The sequence below is a fragment of the Sciurus carolinensis genome, chromosome 6 (assembly GCF_902686445.1).
Source record: "Sciurus carolinensis chromosome 6, mSciCar1.2, whole genome shotgun sequence".
NCBI lineage: Eukaryota > Metazoa > Chordata > Mammalia > Rodentia > Sciuridae > Sciurus > Sciurus carolinensis.
This window is the reverse complement of record NC_062218.1, coordinates 137,610,962-137,630,645: the sequence shown is the minus strand read 5'-3', so window position 1 is coordinate 137,630,645 and position 19,684 is coordinate 137,610,962. Positions and strand designations below refer to the sequence as shown.

At 33.8% G+C, this 19,684-nt stretch overlaps 1 protein-coding gene across 2 annotated transcripts in view; it reads right to left on the bottom strand.

Annotated features, from left to right (window-relative positions):
* Positions 1-19,684, bottom strand: part of Kif3a (kinesin family member 3A) — a 42,253-nt gene that overhangs the window by 14,885 nt on the left and 7,684 nt on the right. For both annotated transcript variants that reach the window (XM_047556698.1, XM_047556697.1), the window contains exons 3-8: positions 10,933-11,077; positions 10,705-10,789; positions 7,868-7,973; positions 4,662-4,801; positions 4,076-4,273; positions 3,477-3,651 (exon numbers count right to left, since the gene is read on the bottom strand). In XM_047556698.1, coding sequence (XP_047412654.1) covers positions 3,477-3,651; positions 4,076-4,273; positions 4,662-4,801; positions 7,868-7,973; positions 10,705-10,789; positions 10,933-11,077 — 849 coding nt within the window. The remainder of the gene's footprint in view (positions 1-3,476; positions 3,652-4,075; positions 4,274-4,661; positions 4,802-7,867; positions 7,974-10,704; positions 10,790-10,932; positions 11,078-19,684) is intronic.

The following is a 19,684-nucleotide window of genomic DNA, read 5'->3' as shown; positions in this document are numbered from 1 at the left end:
TAAAATGGAACAATTAAATAGTAATACAGAGAAGCACCAAATTAACTTCAAATTAGTTATTTAAAAACATCACTGTCCACACATGAAATGTTTAAGAAAACAAAGGTAACTGGGGGAAAAAAGTAAAATACATACAAATTGCAACTAAATAATAATATACTTATAAATAAAGGCTGGAAAGAGAACACAGTGTCTTAGGTAAAGGAATCATTTAAAATGTTTTGTTCTTTGAGCCTAGACACAATGATGCCTTATCAGCAATGACCATATCTAGTGTCCTGTTCTATATACCATTCTCCAATAAAAGGAACCAGGGAGAAATGTATTCTAAGGTCATGGTAGAGAAGATACAAAATGAGCCTAAAACTTCATCTTGCAGGACCATAAAAAAAAGCAGGTGCCTGATGAGAACATGCTGAAAGGATATAGGAACTACCCTGCTAGAGCTCCTAATAGCCAAAACTGTGACAATATGAGCAACATAATAAATGATAAAAGTACTGGACTGTAACCCACAGGCTAAATAAATATTTGAATAAATAAATGGAAAAGAGACTGTTCTTCCTAGGAAAAGAATTCCAAACACTAAACAAAATGAATGATAATAGAAAATCATCATTGAAAAATGCAACAGAGTTATTGTCACAGGCATGAACCACTGATAGATGCTAAAATTAGAAGTACCACCTTTAGTCCTGTTTCTTAGCAGGAGAAATAGGATATTTGCAGAATCTCAAAGTTATCTCCCCACAAGGTACATATTAATTCCTAATGAAAAAAATAATAGATTTACAGTGGAGAAGGCTTCAGAATAACTATGAAAGAACTATAGATCAGTCCAAATTAAAGGACAGTCTAAACATATAGGACCAGTACTCTTCAGGAAAGTCAAGATTATTCATTTTCTTTTTGTAGTGCTGAGGATCAAATCCAGGACCTTGCACATGTTAGGCAAGCTCTGTACCACTGAGTCACATCCCTAGTCCTGAAGTGTCAAGATTTTGAAAACCAAAAGGGACTAAGGAAATTGGAGGAGATTAAAAAGACGGGGGGGGGGGGGGGGGGAATGACTAATAAACCTATTGTGTGTGATCCTGGATTGAGTCATGGTCTTAAAAGAAGACACTGGAAGGATAACTGGCAAAATTTAATACAGCATATCGATTAATTGAGATGTTATTGATGTAAATTTCCTAGTTTTAATAATGAATGGTACTGTGACAGACATTAACACTAGGTAGCCAGATGAAGGGTAATGAAGGGTATATAGAAACTCTCTATACTATATAAATTTTCTGTAAGTCAAATAATTTTAAAATAAAGTTTATAAAATTAATGCTTTTGCCTACCTTTTATTGTTTATATGATCAACTCTATTAACTGTTATAAAAACAAAACTACAGAACAAATGAAATGTGCTAAAAAATAGTATTACCTATTTCCAGTGATTCTATTTTTTTTAATTTTTATTTTATTTATTTGTTATTTTTTATGTGGTGTTGAGGATCAAACCCAGTGCCTCACATTTGCTAGGCAAGCACCCTACCATTGAGCTACAATTCCAGCCCCTCTACTGTTGTTTTGTATCTAAAACATTTAAAGCAAGAACTATCTGCATCATGAACACAACAGCAAGTCACACAGGCCAAAGGTGGAAGCAACCCAAATATCCATCAATAGATAAATGGATAAACAAATTGTAGAGTGTAAGAGAGAGAGAGGAGAGAGAGGAGGGAGGGAGAGAGAGAGAGAGAGAGAGAGAGAGAGAGAGAGAGAGAGAGAGAGAGAGTGTGTGTGTGTGTGTGTGTGTGTGTGTGTGTGTACACATACATAAACACACTGGCATACTATTCGGCCTTAAAAAGGAAATAAATTGTGACATGCTACAAACATGGATGAACTTTGAAGGCATTATGCTAAGTGAATAAGCCAGATCAAAGGACAAATACTGTATGATTTTACTTACACAAGGTACCTAGAATGATCAAATGTAGAATAGTGGTTCTCAGGGACTTGGGGGAGAAAGGAATGGAGAATTGGTATTTAATGGGTACAGAGTTTCTGTCTGGGATGATAAAAAAGTTCTGGAGATGAAGAGAGATAATAACTAGCACAAAAATATGAATGCACTTAATGCACCTAAACTGCACACTTAAACATGGTTAAAATGGTACATTTTGTTAAGTATATTCTGCCACCTAAAAATGTTAAAAATAAAGACATGCAAAATAAAGATATGCACTCAACATCAACATAACCAAGAAGTTAAAACTCTTTAAAACATAGTGGCTATAAATACCACCTAGTGGTCACATTTAAAACACCAAATTTCATTAGTTCACTCTCTGCTTTTTCTCAATTATTTTACTCTAGTCGATTGAATCAGCACCTTCTCCAAACATGTGATGGGGTTAGCATCTCTAAATTTCACCTGTGATGTAACTAGTTTCCCCAAAGGCTACAAAAGTGCCTTTCTAAGCCCTCTATTTATGTGATACACAGAGGAGCTCTATGCCAATCAGAAAGACCTATCTGTCCCTAACATGAAGGTGCAGGGAGTGACTAGGTACTTAATGATGATTGAGAAGTTTCTTACCCTCATGAATAAGACCTTTAAACTTCCTAACCATTTTGCATTATCATGTTAGAAAATCATTTCCAGTCAGGTGCAGTGGCACATACCTGTAACTCCAGCAACTTAGGAGGCTGAGGCAGGAGGATTACAAGTTCAAAGCTAGCCTCAGCAACTCAGTGAGACCCTAAGCAATTCAGTGAGACCCTGTCTCAAAATAAAAAATAAAAAAGACTGGGGTTATAGCTCAGTGGTAAAGCACCCCTGGGTTCAATCCCCAGTGCTTTAAAAAAAAGAAAGAAAGAGAAAAAGAAAAAGAAAAAGAATTTCCAAAATAGACCCTCACATCCAAATTTAAGTATGAAAGCATATTTTAAGGTCATGTAATGCATTTTTACTGATATCAAAAACAACTGTCTGATATCTTTCTTCACTTTAAACAAAAGTGAGTAATACTAATCACAAAGCCAGAACTCTAGTCTTTTTTATAATACATCCACAGTAGAATCTGCGTTTACACACAGATAAAAATTCATTATTTAGCAAGTGGACATAGGAAATCTACAAAAGATTATCGGAATAAAGATGACAGCTTTAATTTTAAAAAATACAAATATTATGGAATCTTAAACTTAATATGAAAATGCTAGGTATCAAGTATTTTTCAGGGCTAGCTGAGGATATAGCTCAGTTGGCTAAGTGCTTGCCTAGCATGCACTAAGGCCCTGAGTTCAAGTCCTCATCACTACCAAAAAAACAAAAAACAAAAAAGTTATTTTTCAGAAATATTCTTTTAAATATTAATGTTAGAGGCTCAAAAAATTTAATAGATGATTTCTGTTAGAACACTTACCAGTTAACCAACAAACTTTTAGCCAAAATTAATATTTTTCAAAGCAGTTACCTTCTTCCAGTTTTTTCTTCAGTTCTTCTATTTCTTTCTGAAACTGACGAAGCAGAGCATCCTTTGGATCTTCATTAATTCTAGCTTTATTTTTAATATTCTTAGCACGGTTGGCATACCGTAATGTACTAATAGTTTCATCATAATTATAATCTGCTGGCCCGATATTTGCACACTGTTGAATTAGAAATATAAATCATTTTACACTACCATTAATTAATAGCACCACTACAAATAAATCAGAACAAATGTCTGAAGCACATATGCACTTTGACCTTCTTGAAAAAGAAAGTGTTGGGCTGGAGTTGTGACTCAGTGGTAGAGCACTTTCCTGGCATATGTGAGACCCTGGGTTTGATACTCAGCACCACAGATAAATAAATAAAAGATTCACTGGCAACTAAAAAAATATTTAAAAAGAAAAAGAAAGTGTCAATTATATGGGCTTCCAAATGATACTACTGCAGACTAATACATATGGTATACTACAGCTCCAGTCCAAATCAGTCAGTTTTTAAAATGTTATTTATACAACTTATGGACAGAAATTAGAATCTTATATTTGCCTGATGTTAACAACACCACAAATTATGTCTTACCATCATGGTTTTTGAGTTTCCTCCTAAAGAATCCTGAAGAAGACGAGTCAATTTAGAGTTACGATAAGGCACATGAGTGCTTTTTCCATCAACCAAGGCAGAAATTACATTACCAAGGGTGGAAAGTGAAAGATTGATTTTTGTAGCTTCCTTCAGGCGCTGTCCAGTAGCTCCAGTTTTTGCTTGTCTTTCTGAGCCCTAGCAATATACAGAGACAAACCTCAAGTTAAAATTAAAATCATAATACAGAATATTCTTTTCAAGGATTTTTTTTTAAATGCAATTTAATAGTAAAATACCTGATATGACATCTGGAATTCAAAAAATTAAGGAAGGGAAGAAGTGGATAAGAATAGATGAAACAAGACTGGTCATGAATTGATAACTGTTAAAGCTGGGTGATGAGAACATAAGGAATCATTACGCTAGTCTACTTTCATTTACATTTGAAATATTCCATAAGAAGTAGTAAGTTAAACACAAGTAACAATTTAAAAATCTCATACCTTTCCATCTTAATTCTTATTTATGAGATAAATGGATCTCATAGCAAAAGTTATTCCTTGAGCAATATCCTGTTACTTACAGCAAGATCTACAAGATGAAGCTTCCCCATCCTGACATGCATATTACCATCGACGCCTTTTTCACTACATTCTATAGTAATTGTAAAGATGGCATGGGAACGGGAACTATGTTCGTTCATATTAGTTGCACCAACAGAACCTTTAATAAAGGAAGGAAATCCTTAAAAACTGTAACAGAGAGTGCCTTCAATAATAATTAAATACCCAGACTAGTTTAAAATAGCATAGTAATATGCATAGTAATAGATTAGTTTAATAGCATCATAGTAAAAGCTGAAGAACATAGCTAAACCATAAAAGGTGTGTATTAAGCCATTATATGAAGTTTCTCTTACAATTTATGTTGATAACAAAAGAAATTTGTAATGTTTCTCATATTAAAGACAATTTTAACATGAAATACTTAAATTTCAATCTCAAACATTACTGTCTAAAAAATAAATAATTTACAAAGCCACACATGGTGGTGTGTGCCTATATAGTCTCAGGTACTTGGGAGGTTGAGGGAGGGGGATCCCTTGATCCCAGCAGTTCAAGACCAGCCTGGGCAAAATATTCAGAACCCCCTTCCTCCCACTCTTGAAAATTAAAAAAAAAAAAAAATTACACATAAAGAAGAAACACATGTTAAATAACTGGAACAATTACTGCTGATTCAGCTCTCTCTGAAGAGAATTATGTTCTAGCAAACTAAACCGTAGAAACACTTGCAAGTGTACTTTAGATAATGCAGGAATATACAGTGTAGCATTGTTCGCAACAATGAAAGACCAGAAACAAATAGGATCACAGTTAATCAATTACAGAATAGTCATACTATGGACTACTAAGCAGTCTTTTAAAAAAAAAAGTACATCTGTATCCAATGGTGTGGAAGATGTTCATATCATTTGAATTTGGAGTTGGGAGTACCCAGGATTGAAACCAGGGACACTTAACACTGAACCACATCCCTAGCCCTTTCATTTGTTTGTTTGTTTGTTTTTAATTCTGACACAGGATCTCACTAAGTTGCCTAGGGCCTAGCTAAATTGCTGATACTGACTTTAAACTTGTGATCCTCCTGCCTCAGCCTCCCAAACTGCTGGGATTACAGGTATGTACCACATGCCCATCTAGCATTTGAATTTTTTAAAGTCAAGTAAGAGGAATATATAGTTTGATCCCATTTCTATAAGGCAAAAACAAAAGCGTTCACTTAAAATTTACATAATATTCATGTATATGTAAATTTTTACATTAATATATTGCATAAACATGCTTGGTTTTTCACAATAGTAACATGCTAGTTTTTTATCTTAAATTCCAAAGTATTTTTAAAAGCATTCATTTTACCTAATGTTGAAATTATTTTCCTACTACATATTCATGCAGAACTTCTCTATGCTAACTTTGATTTTAGAAATCAGATATTAAGAGTATATTAGCATGTGACTATATTAGAAGTCATATAATTATAATGTAAACTGCACTGATAAAGTCCAATGAAAGAAAGTAAATAAAAAATTAGTGAAAGAACAAAGAAGTGATATATATGAGGGATAGATAGAATTAATGAAAGAAAACACAGGGATCTGAGATTCCATACTATATTTTTCTATCTTCTTTTAAATCAAATTATGAATTTTCTCCAAAAAATATAGCTATTAAATTTGATAGCCACTTTTCAAACATCATTTGATCAGTAGTGATACACAAATATGCTTCCACAGTATGTTAGGTCTCATTTTATCTTGTTTTTCCCTCATTTAACATTATCTCCTATACACATACATAGGATACATAGTATTTTTGAACCATGATTATAAAAAACTGTTTTATTGATGGTCGATTGTTTACATCTAAAAATATTTTTCTAGACTATCAAGGGTTAGAAATACTGGATCAAAAGGAGCATATTTTTTAAACGTTAATAGATACTGTTAATACTGCCCTTCAAAAATGCCATATCAATTTCCACTCCCACCCCAGTGCCCATTTCTTTAAAGCATAAAACAATCTGGAGCTGGGCACAGTGGCACAGGCCTATAATCCTGGCAGCTCAGGAGGTTGAGGATGGCAAGTTTGAAGCCAGTCTCAGCAACTTAGTGAGGCCCTAAGTAACTTAGTGAGATTGTCTCAAAATAAAAAGGGTTGGGGATGTAGCTCAGTGGTTAAATGCCACTGAGTCAATCCCCTGCCTCCCACCCCGCACCAAAAAGCATATCTCTTACTGTTGTTTTAATCTGCTTTGTCCTGATTACTTGTGAAGTCATTTCATATGCTTACTGCTCTGTATAATTTTTCTGTGAATAACACACATTATCTTTTGCTCATTTTTCTGTTAAGATTTGGTCACTTTTCTTTCTGTTAGTTTGTATATAAAAACAGAATATTTTAATGTTTAAATTCTTTGTGTTTGCTAGGTCTATAGTCAAGTCAATTTTAATTAAGTCAAACTTAATTTTTTTCATTTTCTATATTCATCATTTATCTCTAACCTCTAATTGCTATTGGTAACATCACTAGTACTAGGCCTTGGGCATGTATATTTTAAATATTGCTGAAGCTTCTTCTTCTTTAGATTAAAAACATAAAACAACTACTGAAATAAATATGATTTTGATATAATTTTGTTTTGCTTTCCCTGTCAACAAAAAGGAAGCAGTGGGGTTGGGGAGATAGCTCAGTCAGTAGAGTGCTTGCCTTGCAAGCACAAAGCCCTGGGTTCGATCCCCAGCACCAAAAAAAATAGTGCCTGGTTAATACTCATAGCCTATATTCAAATACTTACTCTGTCACTTGGCAACTTAAGTGACAGAGAACCTTAAAAAGTTACTTAAACTAAGTCTCAACTGCTCATTCAAAAGGCAGGAATTTAATATCTCCATAGACTACAGTGAGGATTAAAAGACATCATCCTCATGAAGCACTAGCACAAGTACTTCCCACTTACTAAGTACTCAATAAATATTTAGTATAACTAGTAAGAGACAATTATATGAGAGTTTCAAAGATTAGCACGATTAAAAAGAAAACTTTTGGTCAGCAAGGAAAACAATCTGATATCTTTATTTATTTTCTCTACATAGTAACTAATCAAAGGGAAAGAATTTCAAGAAACCTTAAAGTTCAATCTCTATACAGCAAAGACCACACTGGTTTTGCCTTTTGACCAGTCTATTCAACATGTATACATTCAATCGCAATTATGCACCATACTTACGATTTTTATGGCCTAGCGTCATAATTCTATCCATATCATCAGCATTATTTACCACATAAGCTGATAAATCTTTGATATAAACTCCCACATCAGGCCTTTCTTTAACCTAAAAAAAAAAAAAAGTAAGACTTTACACTTATCACAGTAATTCTTCCACAATTTGTTATTTATAATTTGCCTCTAAAAAAAAAAAATCTATGGTAGAGGACAACGTGTACATTTCTAATCTGGTAAACTAAAATGTTTTAAAATACAAAAGTACTTGCATGCAATGACAATGCCAAATTGCTATGGAAGTTTTTAAGCATTTTTTTTTTCTTTTTTTTTTTTGCTATGCTGGACATTGAACCCAGGGCCTTGTGCTTGCAAGGCAAGTACTCTACCAACTGAGCTATGTCCCCAGCCCTTTAAGCACTTTCTACATTCACCTCACTACCAATTGGAAACATTCCTCAAGCTCACATCTGTGAACCACTGGTCTTCATAAACTCAAAGGTCTTTTCCTGTCATATATTAATTTAAAATTCAATTAATAACTGATTAGCTATGAAAGATGAAGAAATAAAATACAATCCTGAATTTGTTAAAGATTTAAAAATGCGCTTAATATGTACAAAGCCTTGGGTTCAATTCCTAGCACCAAAACAAAGTCATAAAAAATTTAACTTCTATAACAAATACAGTTTATGACACTAAAACAATGGATCTCACGAAGGCACTCACCCCGCTGCCAAAGAATGTTTTAGAAATCTGTGGGGGCGTTTATGGTTCACTTGAAATACAAGTAGTATTTATAGGCAGGGAGCAAGGATACTAAACATTCTGAAAAGGGTGGGAGGGCTCACCCAAAGAACAAGTGTCCCATATAAGTTTGAATGTCCTACTAGATATTTATATGGATTGAAAAACTATTCATAATTATTTGAGACTAAGATATAAAGACAAAGGTGCTTTTCCAAAATAGTAATAATAATACAGAAATATAGAAAAACTAAGAATGTACTTCATTTTTCTCAGAATTCTACCAAAAGCTAATCACTGTTTTAAAAGACCATGTTATTGACCATGACACCAATCAAGTGTTCAGATTACCAATACGACATACCTGTAACATTCTGCATCTGTAGCTCTTGCAGTCATGGTGATTCTCCATGCCTCTAACTATTTCATCATGTCATCAACTGTGATCCTCCATCTAAACATTTCCATATTGAAGTACTAGTATTTTAAATTACTGTTATTCTCTTTTTTATTACAGTAGGGCAGTATACTAACTTTTTTTAAATTATGTGTGTTGGTAGATTTTATCATCTGTGAATTACATTTCAGGATAGTCAATAGGGCATTACAAAATGTTATAAAAAACAAGCACTAGTCGGGCATGGTGGCACATGTCTGTAATCCTAGCAGCTCAGGAGGTTGAAGAAGGAGGATCGTGAGTTCAAAGTCAGTCTCAGCAAAAGAGAGATGCTAAGCAACTCAGTGAGACCCTGTCTCTAAATAAAATACAAAATAGGGCTGGGGATGGGGCTCAGTGGTCAAGTGATCCTGAGTTCAATCCCCGGAATACAAAACAAACAAACAAGCACTAGGTCTAATAAGGTTGAGAACCATTGACAAGAATGTTCCTAAGAATAAATCTGATCTATAATTAAAAATACAAAACCAGAAAGGTTTCTTCTAAATAATTTTTTTCTCTAAAAGTTTGGAAGATAAAACAATAAACTTTTTGGAGGAAAAAACAGTATATCAAAACTAAAGATGATAACTAACAACAAAGAAATTTGTTTCTACAATTTTCCATGTACATGTTATTACAAAATATGCCTTCATTATTCAAAAAATAATTCTTTTAAAAATACTTTTAGTTGTTGATGAACACAATACCTTTATTTTATTTATTTATTTTTATGTAGTGCTGAGGATCAAACCCTGTTCCTCACACATGCTAGGCAAGCACTCTACCACTAAGCTACAACCCCAGCCCAACAAAAAATTCTTAATGCTCCAATACACTGTACCAAAACTGTTTATATAGGCTTAAAACAAAAAATGTATTATTTTATCATTAAAAATATATTATTTTAGTATTATTACATGTCATACACCGATTTAAACACTTGGTTTTAATTTGTTAATGATGGCAACTATCTTATGAAGTAGATCCTATAATTATTTCCATTTTCATGTGACAGAACTAAGACTCACAGAGGTTAAGGTAATTTGATCAAGATCAGAATTAGAACAAGCTAAGATAGCAGGACCCCAGAAACCATTCTCTTAATCCTAGATGAAACTGCCATCCATTTGCTACATGACCTTAAGCAATTAATGAAACCCCTGTAAATTTCATTTTCCACATCAGTAAAAATAAACTGCCAAGAATATTAAATGAAATGAAATATGGCTACTATCAACTACCATTGACTACATCAAATGCCTACACAATTGGAAAAGCTCAGTAATGGTGGCCATGGCTGTTCTGCATATATTCCACACCATCCTACAGTAATGTCTACTATTATTCTACATCCCATTCTACTGTTATTCTACATGTTATTCACCTGTTTTGCTGAAAATGCGATTTCAATAAAAAATTTAATATTAATATTGTCTATTTTAAAAGGTTAATAATTTGCAGTAATGTCAAATTGACATCATTTACTACTTGTCTCAGAAGTCTTGCTTCAGTAACTCTCCCCTCCCATGTCTATACTTGTAAGAAATAAATGTACAAGATTATTTATGATATTAAAAGTATTTTTTGGACAAAAAGGTTCTTAATTTAGTGAACATTCTACTGCTTTGCAAAGTACTCCAATTTCAGTTACCCTTACCTCTAATCTCTGTGTCTGATCCTTGCCCAAAAGGTCACGAACTTCTTCATTATATATTTCCAAATAGGACACTCGAACCAAAAATCTATAAATAAAATATTTTAAGCACATAAAAAGCAGTGAAATATTTATGGGACCAGTCTTAAAATGTGTTTATAAAGTTTATAACTGTACAACTTTATTGTGTTTGATTTCTCATTAATAGAAAATAAAAGAATTCCCTTTTACCTTGTATCACCCTCTGCTTTTGCAATATGACCAAATATGTGAGCAAATGAATTGGGAATGATTCCTCTAAGTTCAGGAACAGCTCGAACACCTTCCATGGTAAAAGTTTTGCCTGTTCCAGTTTGTCCATATGCAAAAATAGTTCCTGAAAATGATCAAGAGAATCAGCCACTTTTTACAGCCTGATGTGACAAAACAATAGCTCTTAAAATTAATTCCTTTGACATTGTGATATAATTTCTTCCCTGAATTCAAAATTACTGTAGCAGATTTCATCTTTATTATCAACATATACAGTATGTACTCTATGTCACATAAGTAAAACACTGTTAAAGAACTGTAATGAAATATTACTAATTATTAATAAAAAAGTATCTCAAACCCTAAAAGCAAGAATCTTATAGTTAATTATAAGAAATTTCTTTTAATATATATATATTATTTATTGCAGATATTAAATTGGAGAAGATAGCAGAAGTAGAGCAGAAGAATACAGGCTCTAGAGCAGAAAGCCTTCTAGCTGAATCCATATCTGTCCTTTTTTAGCCACTTGACCTTGAACAAGTTATCTACCCAGAGATTGTCTCTCTAATGGTAAAATAGAGTAAAGAATATTCTACATTGATAGTTAAGAATCAAATGAAACAATTTACTTCAAATAACCAACACTGTGCTTGATAGAAAACACCAATAAATGGTGGGGGGGGTTCCTTCTTAATCCTAAAATAAATTCATTTTTTAGAAATTGTTTTGAAGTAATATCTATAAGAAATAGGGCATGTTAACTAAAAAGGTGACAATGCAATTATTACAGATAACTAGAGACACAACTTAAAACTTTCTAAATACCCAAACTCATTCATTCCACAAATATTTACCACAAACCTGAGTGTGGCATTGTGCTAGGCACCAGGACCAAAGTCACGAACAACACTAATAAAATTCTTAATTTTAAGGTGTATATAATCTTAGGGAGAAGGTACTGGTGAAACAATTTTAAGCCTGATGAGAGTAGGACATAAACCAGGCAGAGGGGTATGGCTAGGGCAAGAGGTCAGGAAAGGCTTTCCAGAAAAAGAAGGGTTTAAGGTAACATCTGAAACATATATAAGATGGGAATAGAGTGGAAGAGGCAAGAGGGAAGAAAGAGAATGGAGGTTCTGAGGCACTGAAATGAGATCAGAAAGGAAGAAACAGATGCAAAATGTAGGTAGACGCAGAGAGAGCAAGAGAAACTAAACTAGCAAAGTCCTAATCACACAGGGTCATGAAAACCATATTAAAGTTTTTAGGCCTTATCCTAAAAGCAAAGAGAACCCACAGAAAGATATTTCTATGGTTATATTGTGGACAACTAGAAAAAAGCAAGGTTAGGTGTAGAGAAACCAGTCAGAGAGCTGGAGTAGTTTGGTCAGGAGATGGTATGATATAAGATAGTCTAGGATGAGACAGCATAAATGAAAAAAGTTCCTTAATTATGAATACTCTATTCAGTTAATATCAAAGGACATCATCATTTTCAGACATTTTTAAAAAAATAAATCAAGAACACCAGAAACAATTTTTACACATTGGAATATAAAGTCTCAGTTTTTTCAAACTCACTATTTCAAATTCTGCCTTTAGGAATATAACTTATTACATTTTAAAGGATCTGAAAGAATTGTAACTTACAGAGATACAATAAATTACTAAATAATAAGCTCTATAATGACAATAGCTACTATTACTGATCATTTACTAAGTACTAGGCCATGCGCTTTACATTCAATTACATTTCATTTTTTACCCCAATCCTAAGGCATAGACACTACTTGTATTCTCATAGTTATTTAGGGAAATGAAGGCTTAAATTTAGTAACTTGTTCCATGTTGTAAGTGATAGAGACAAGATGTGAACATAGTCATCTGGCTCCAGACCCCATATTTTTTCAACAGTATGCAATGGCCAAAAAAGGTTTTTACCTCAAAATTGGTTCCTAATTCAATTTCTGTAAATGCATTACAGACTTAAAGTTATCTAATTTTAAAAAGATATTAATCTATACTTTTTAGACCTGAGAAAGGAAGATCAGGGATTCCCTAGAATAAGAGACTCTCATCTCATTTTTAGAGATGAGAGGCAGAATTTCTGGTTTTTAAATGTCAAACTTAACAACTCTAATGGCACATAGTTTCCTTCAACATGAATTTCTCTTGAACCTTTACTTTTTAAAATCTAAAACTGTGCTCAGGAGGCTGAGGTAGGAGGATCACAAGTTCAAAGTCAGCCTGGGCAACGTTAATGAGATCCTCTCTCAAAGAAAAAAGAAAAGAGGAGAGGAAAAGCCATATGTGGTGGCATATGCACTTATAATCCCAGCTATTCAGGAGGCTGAAGCAGGATTGTGAGTTTAGGGCCAGCCTAGGCAACTCAGCAAAACCATGTCTCAAAATAAAAAATGAAAAGGGTTGGGATGTAACTCATTGGTAAAACACTCCTAGGTTTTACACCACAAAAACAAAACAAAACAAAACAAAAAAATTAAAACTGGACTGAAGTGTTTACCCAGTCTTCTTATTACCTAGTCATATATTAAAAATGGTAAAAGGTCCAAACAAAAATCTAAACTTGAAATGGACCCGCCTTTTGATCCAGTAATCCCACTCCTTGGTTTATACCCAAAGGACTCAAAATCAGCATACTACAGAAACACAGCCACATCAATGTTTATAGCAGCTCAGTTCACAATAGCTAGATTGTGGAACCAACCTAGATGCCCTTCAACAGATGAATGGATAAAAAAACTGTGGTATATATACACAATGGAATATTATTCAGCCATAAAGAATAATAATATTATGGCCTTTGCAAATAAATGGATGGAATTGGAGAATATCATGATAAAGTGAAACAAGCCAATCCCAAAAAACCAAAGGCTGAATGTTTTCCCTGATAAGTGGAGAATGATATATAATGGGAGTTGGGGTGTGGGGAGTGAGATAAGATGGGGTAACTTTAGATTACATAGAAGGAAATGAGAGGGAGGGGGGTATGAAAAATGGTGGAACGTGACAGACATCATTACCCTATGTACACGTATGATTACATGAATAGTATGAATCTACATCATGTACAACCACAGAAATGAAATGATGCACCCCATTTGTGTACAATGAATCAAAAGGCAGTCTGTAGAAATTTAAAAATAAATAATTTTTAAAAACCTAAACATGTTCATAGCAGCTTTATTCATAATTGCTAAAATTGGGAAGAAACCAACATATCCTCAGTAGGCATAAGGAAAAATAAAATGTAGTACATCCAGACAATGAACTATTATTGATCACCAAAAAATTAGCTGTTATCAAACCAAGAAAGAAATGGAGTAAACTTAAAAGCATATTACTAAGTAAAAGAAACGGTTATATACTATATGATTCCAATTTTATCTCATTCTGAAAGAGACAAAAGTATAGAGGCAATAAAACAATTAGTGGCTGCCAAGGTTAGGAAGGAGAGTGGGATGAACAGGCAGAGAACACAGAATTTTTAGGGTGATGAAACTACTATGTATGATATAATGGTAGGTAGATATCATCATACATCTATCTAAACCCATAGAATATACAACACCAAGAGTGAACACTAATATGAACTATGGAGTTTGGATGATAACGATGTGTTGATAAAGGTTCTTCAACTGAACACATATACCAACCTGGTAGGAGGTAATCAATAAAGGAGGAGACTATGAATGTATAGGGATAAGAGTTAGATGGAAACTCTCTACTTTCTGCTGTGAATTTTGCTGTGAACCTAAAACCACTCAAAAAAATAACACTTATTAATTACCTTAAATTATTTTATTACATTTGTTTATTTATTTTTGGGAAAGGGTCTCACTATGTTGCTCAAGCTCATCTCAAATTCCTAGGCTCATGTCTCACCACCCCCCACTCACCCCTGCCAAGTGGCTATGATTATAGGGGCATGCCACTGTGCCTGGCTAAAATTATTTTAAAATAGTAAAAAGATTATGTACTTGTCATTGAGAATCCAAGAAGTTTTAGCTAAATAATATTTCAATAATGGAGAATAAACTGCATTACATATTATAGCATTACCAATTGTTGTCCTTTTTCATAATGTTTTTATATTGTTACTGACGATTTTCAGTTAGTAAAAGACATTGAAAAGCAGTTATAAACTCCTGATAGTTAAAATACTATTCTCTCTATATATTTATTTTTAAAAACACATAATTCTGTTAATTCAAAATTAAACTAGTGACATTTCTGTTTCCAAACAAGATGAACAAGGACTAAATTAACCTTCTTGGCTAAAACTAAAAGTATATCAAAGTACACAAAACCATGCTTTTCTTTTTTTTTTTTTTTTACACAATACCTTTATTTTTATCATTATTGTTTTTTTATGTGGTGCTGAGGTTCAAACCCAGTGACTCACACATGCTAGGCAAGCAATATACCACTGAGCTACAACCCCAGCCCCCAAACCAGCTTTCAAAACGATGAACACCAGCAGTCAACAAAGGACTATGATTTACAAAAGATGAGACACAAGTGAGGTATGTCTCTTGATTTCTCACCTTAATGCCTTGAGAGAAAATCCAAACCATGGATGAAGAGGGAGGACTCAGAGGCTAGCAGACACCCTGAGCTAAGACGAAGGTGCTAAGAGAGCACCAAAGAGTCCAAAGTGGCAAGAGTTTGAAAGATAAAGTACCAGAGAGAAGAGAGCTACACAGAGCAAGCTGTGGACATCTGCACAGGGTCCTCCTCAAGTATTCAGTGGAGTACTGACAGGCCTATGAGTATGAGGAAACTATTTTAATAGTGGGGATGGGAGAATCAGCTAGACGGATTGGAAGGAAGGGAGCTCAGCATTCACACAGGCCAGAAACAGTATCTATTTCCACAGACAGACTGGAAAAGCCCATGACAGGACATTAGGTACAAGTATGCAAAAGGGTCATTAGGTCAGTAGCGGGAAACAGTTAACCTTAGATTGAGCACTGCTCTGATATTTACTAACAAATCTTAAAAGAGAGATCTGAAAGAATCAAACTGTTTTCAAGTAACTGCAAAACTCATAAATATTTATAGGAATCAAAAACCTTCTTCTCAGCAAAAGAAACAATAATGTGAAGAGAGAGCCTACAGATTGGGAGAAAATCTTTACCACATGTACCTTAGATAAAGCATTAATCTCTAGGATGTATTAAGAACTCAAAAAACTTAACACCAAAAAATCAAATAACCCAATCAATAAAAGGGCTGGGAACTGAGCAGACACTTCACAGAAGAAGCTATACAATCGAACAACAAATATATGAAAAAATGTTCAACATCTCTAGCAATTAGAGAAATGCAAATCAAAACTACCCTAAGATTTCATCTCACTCCATTCAGAATGGCAATTATCAAGAATATAAGGGCTGGGGAGACAGCTCAGCTGGTAGAGTGCTTGCCTTGCAAGCACAAGGCCCTGAGTTCGATCCCCAGTACCGCAAAAAAAAAAAAAAAAAAAAAGAATATAAGCAACAATAAATGCTGGCATGAATGTCGGGGGGAAAGTACACTCATACATTGCTGGTGGGACTGCAAATTGATGCAAGTGGTATGGAGATTAGTCAGAAAACTTGGAATGCAACCACCCAGTTATCCCACTCCTTGGTTTATACTCAAAGGACTTTAAATCAGCATACAACAGTGACACAGCCACATCAATGTTTATAGCAGCTCAACTCACAAAAGCTAAACTATGGAACCAACCTAGGTGTCCTTCAACAAACGAATGCACAAAGAAACTGTGGTATATAAACACAATGTAATATTATTCAGTCATAAAGAAGAATAAAATTTATGGCATTTGCTGATAAATGGATGAAGTTGGAAAATATCATGCTGAGTGAAATAGATGAAGCCCAAAACACCAAAGGTTGAATGTTTTCTCTGATAAGTGGATGACAATACATACTGAGGGGGTTGGTGGTGTGGGGGAGAGAAGAATGAAGGAACTTTGGATGGTATAGAGGAAAATGGGGCAGGAGGGGTTGCAGGAAGGAAAGTAGAATGAGATAGACAGTATTACCCTATGTATATGTATGATTACATGAATGGTGTGAATCTACATTATGTACAACCATAGAAATTATATGTTGTACCCCATTTGTGTACAATGAATCAAGATGCAGTCTGTAAAAATTTAAAAAAAGAAAATGAGAAATTACACTCCATTTATATATTATTTATCAAATGTATAAATGCATTCTATTGTCATGTATAACTAATTTAGAACAAATTTAAAAATTAAAAAACAATCCAAGACTCAAGGTAAAATTCACAATGTCTTACATCCAACCAGAAAACGCCAACTTTGCAAAAAAAGCAAAACGATGTAACACATAATGAAGAAATCAATCAAAACAAACATAACTAACACAGATGTGAGAATTATTAGACAAATACATTCAAACGGTTATAAAAATTGCATCCCATATGTTAAAACGTTAAGTAAAAACATGGATGGAAAACATCAAGGTCCAAATGAAACTTCTAGAGATGAAACCTACAATGTGTGAAATGAAAAATACAGTAGACAGTGTTAATAGCAGACTAGGCACTGTAGTAGAAGAGACTGGCAAACTAGAAAACATACCAACAGAAACAACCCAGAGAGAAAGCAGAAAAACAAAAACAGAAGAGAATATCAGTGAACTGTGCTATAATTTCAAACAGCCTAATTTTGAGTCTTCCTACATATCTTTGGAGTTTCCCAAAAGGTTGGAGGGAGGGAGGACAGAAAAAAAAAATGAAGAAATAGTGGCTGAAATTTGTCCAAATTTGATGAAAACTACAAACTACAAATCCAAAATGCTGTTTAACAAACCACATACACAAGAAACACAAAGAAAAATACACCAAAGCATACCATAAATCAAATTGCACATAACCAACACTAAAGAAAATCTTAAAAACAAACCAGAGGCCCACTATTTACATATAACTATAATGCACTAATAAAAATGGTTTTTAAAAATAGAGAAAGAAAGACATGCTATGTACAAGAGAATAAAAATGAGACTGAAAGCAGCTTTTTGATCAGAAACAATGCAAGTGAGAAAACAGTAGCACATTCTTTAAAGTACTGAAAAAAGAAACCGTCAACCTCGATTGTGTACCCAGTGAAAATATTTTTATCTTTTTTTGGTACTGGGGATTTAACCCAGAGGTGCTTTACCACTGAGCTACACCTGCAGTCCTTTTTATTTTTTATTTTGAGATAGGGTCTCACTAAGTTGCTGACCTCGACTCAAAGAGACTGAGGTAGGAGGATTGCAAGTTTGAGATCAGCCTGGGCAAATTAGCAAGGCCCTCAGCAACTCAGTGAGACTGTGTCAAAACAAAAAGGCCTGAGAAGCAGTTCAGTGGTAGAATCCCCAGAGTTCAACACCCAGTACTACACACACACACACACACACACACACACACACACAAAGTGAAATAAATGCTTTTTATAGACTACAGAAGCTGAAAGAATTCAACAACAGTAAATCTGCACTATTAGAAATGTTAAAGGAAACTTTTAACTTAGAAAAAAAAAAAGAAATGTTAAAGGAAGTTGTTCAAGCAGAAGGAAAATAATATTAGATGGAAATATGAATCTACACAAAGCATGAAGAGTACCAAAAATGATAATATACAAAATTTTTTCTTATTTAAATACTTTTAAAAGATAACTATGGTTTAAACAAAAATAATAACAATATGGCATGGAATTTACAATATGTAAAAGTAAAATATGTGACAATAACAGCATAAAATTTGAGAGGAGAGAAATGAAGTCTACTGTTAAAAAATTCTCATACAGCTGGGCACGGTGGCACACACCTGTAATCTCAGCAGCTCAGGAGGCTGAGACAGGAGGACCATGATTTCAAAGTCAGCCTCAGCAAAAGTGAGGCACTAAGCAACTCAGTGAGACCTTGTCTCTAAATAAAATACAAAATAGGTCTGGCTGGGGATATGGCTCAGTGATCAAGTGTCCCTGATCCAAAAAAAAAAAAAAAAAAAAAAAAAAAAAAAAAAAAAAAAAAACCCAAATTCTCATACATTAAATGGTATTAATATCAATTGAAGGTATACCATAATATATTAAAATTTTACACCATAAATCTTAGCAAAACCACTAAACTAAAATTTGTATTCCTATAAGCCAACAAAGATAAAACAAAATGAAAAGAATACTTAATATAAAAAAAAAGGAAAAAATGAGACAAAAGAAATAGCAAGATGGTAAATTTCAACCTAACCACATAATCCCATTAAATGTAAATAGTCTTAATAACCACAATAACCCAACTAAAAAGCAAAGTTATAACAAAACTAAAACACACACACATACACACACACAAAAGCAGAAGAAAAAACAAAAAGAAAAAAAGCAAAGATAGATCTGGGGTGCAGCTCAGTGGTAGAGTACCTGCCTAGCATGCATGAGACCCTGGGTTTGATCTCCAGCACCACAAAACAAACAAACAAATAAAAAAAATAGCAAAACTGAATTTAAAAAGCAAGACTAATTATATGCTATTGTGCAGAAAAGAACTAACAAAGTCAATCTGAGACTGCTGTTCTCTGAAAGCCCTGCTTGCAAGACTGGCCCTTGGGAATCTGAATTTAGGGGGTCTCCACCAATCCCAGGCTGATAAGAAGGGCTCATTTTGCCTAAATTGCAGAAAACAAT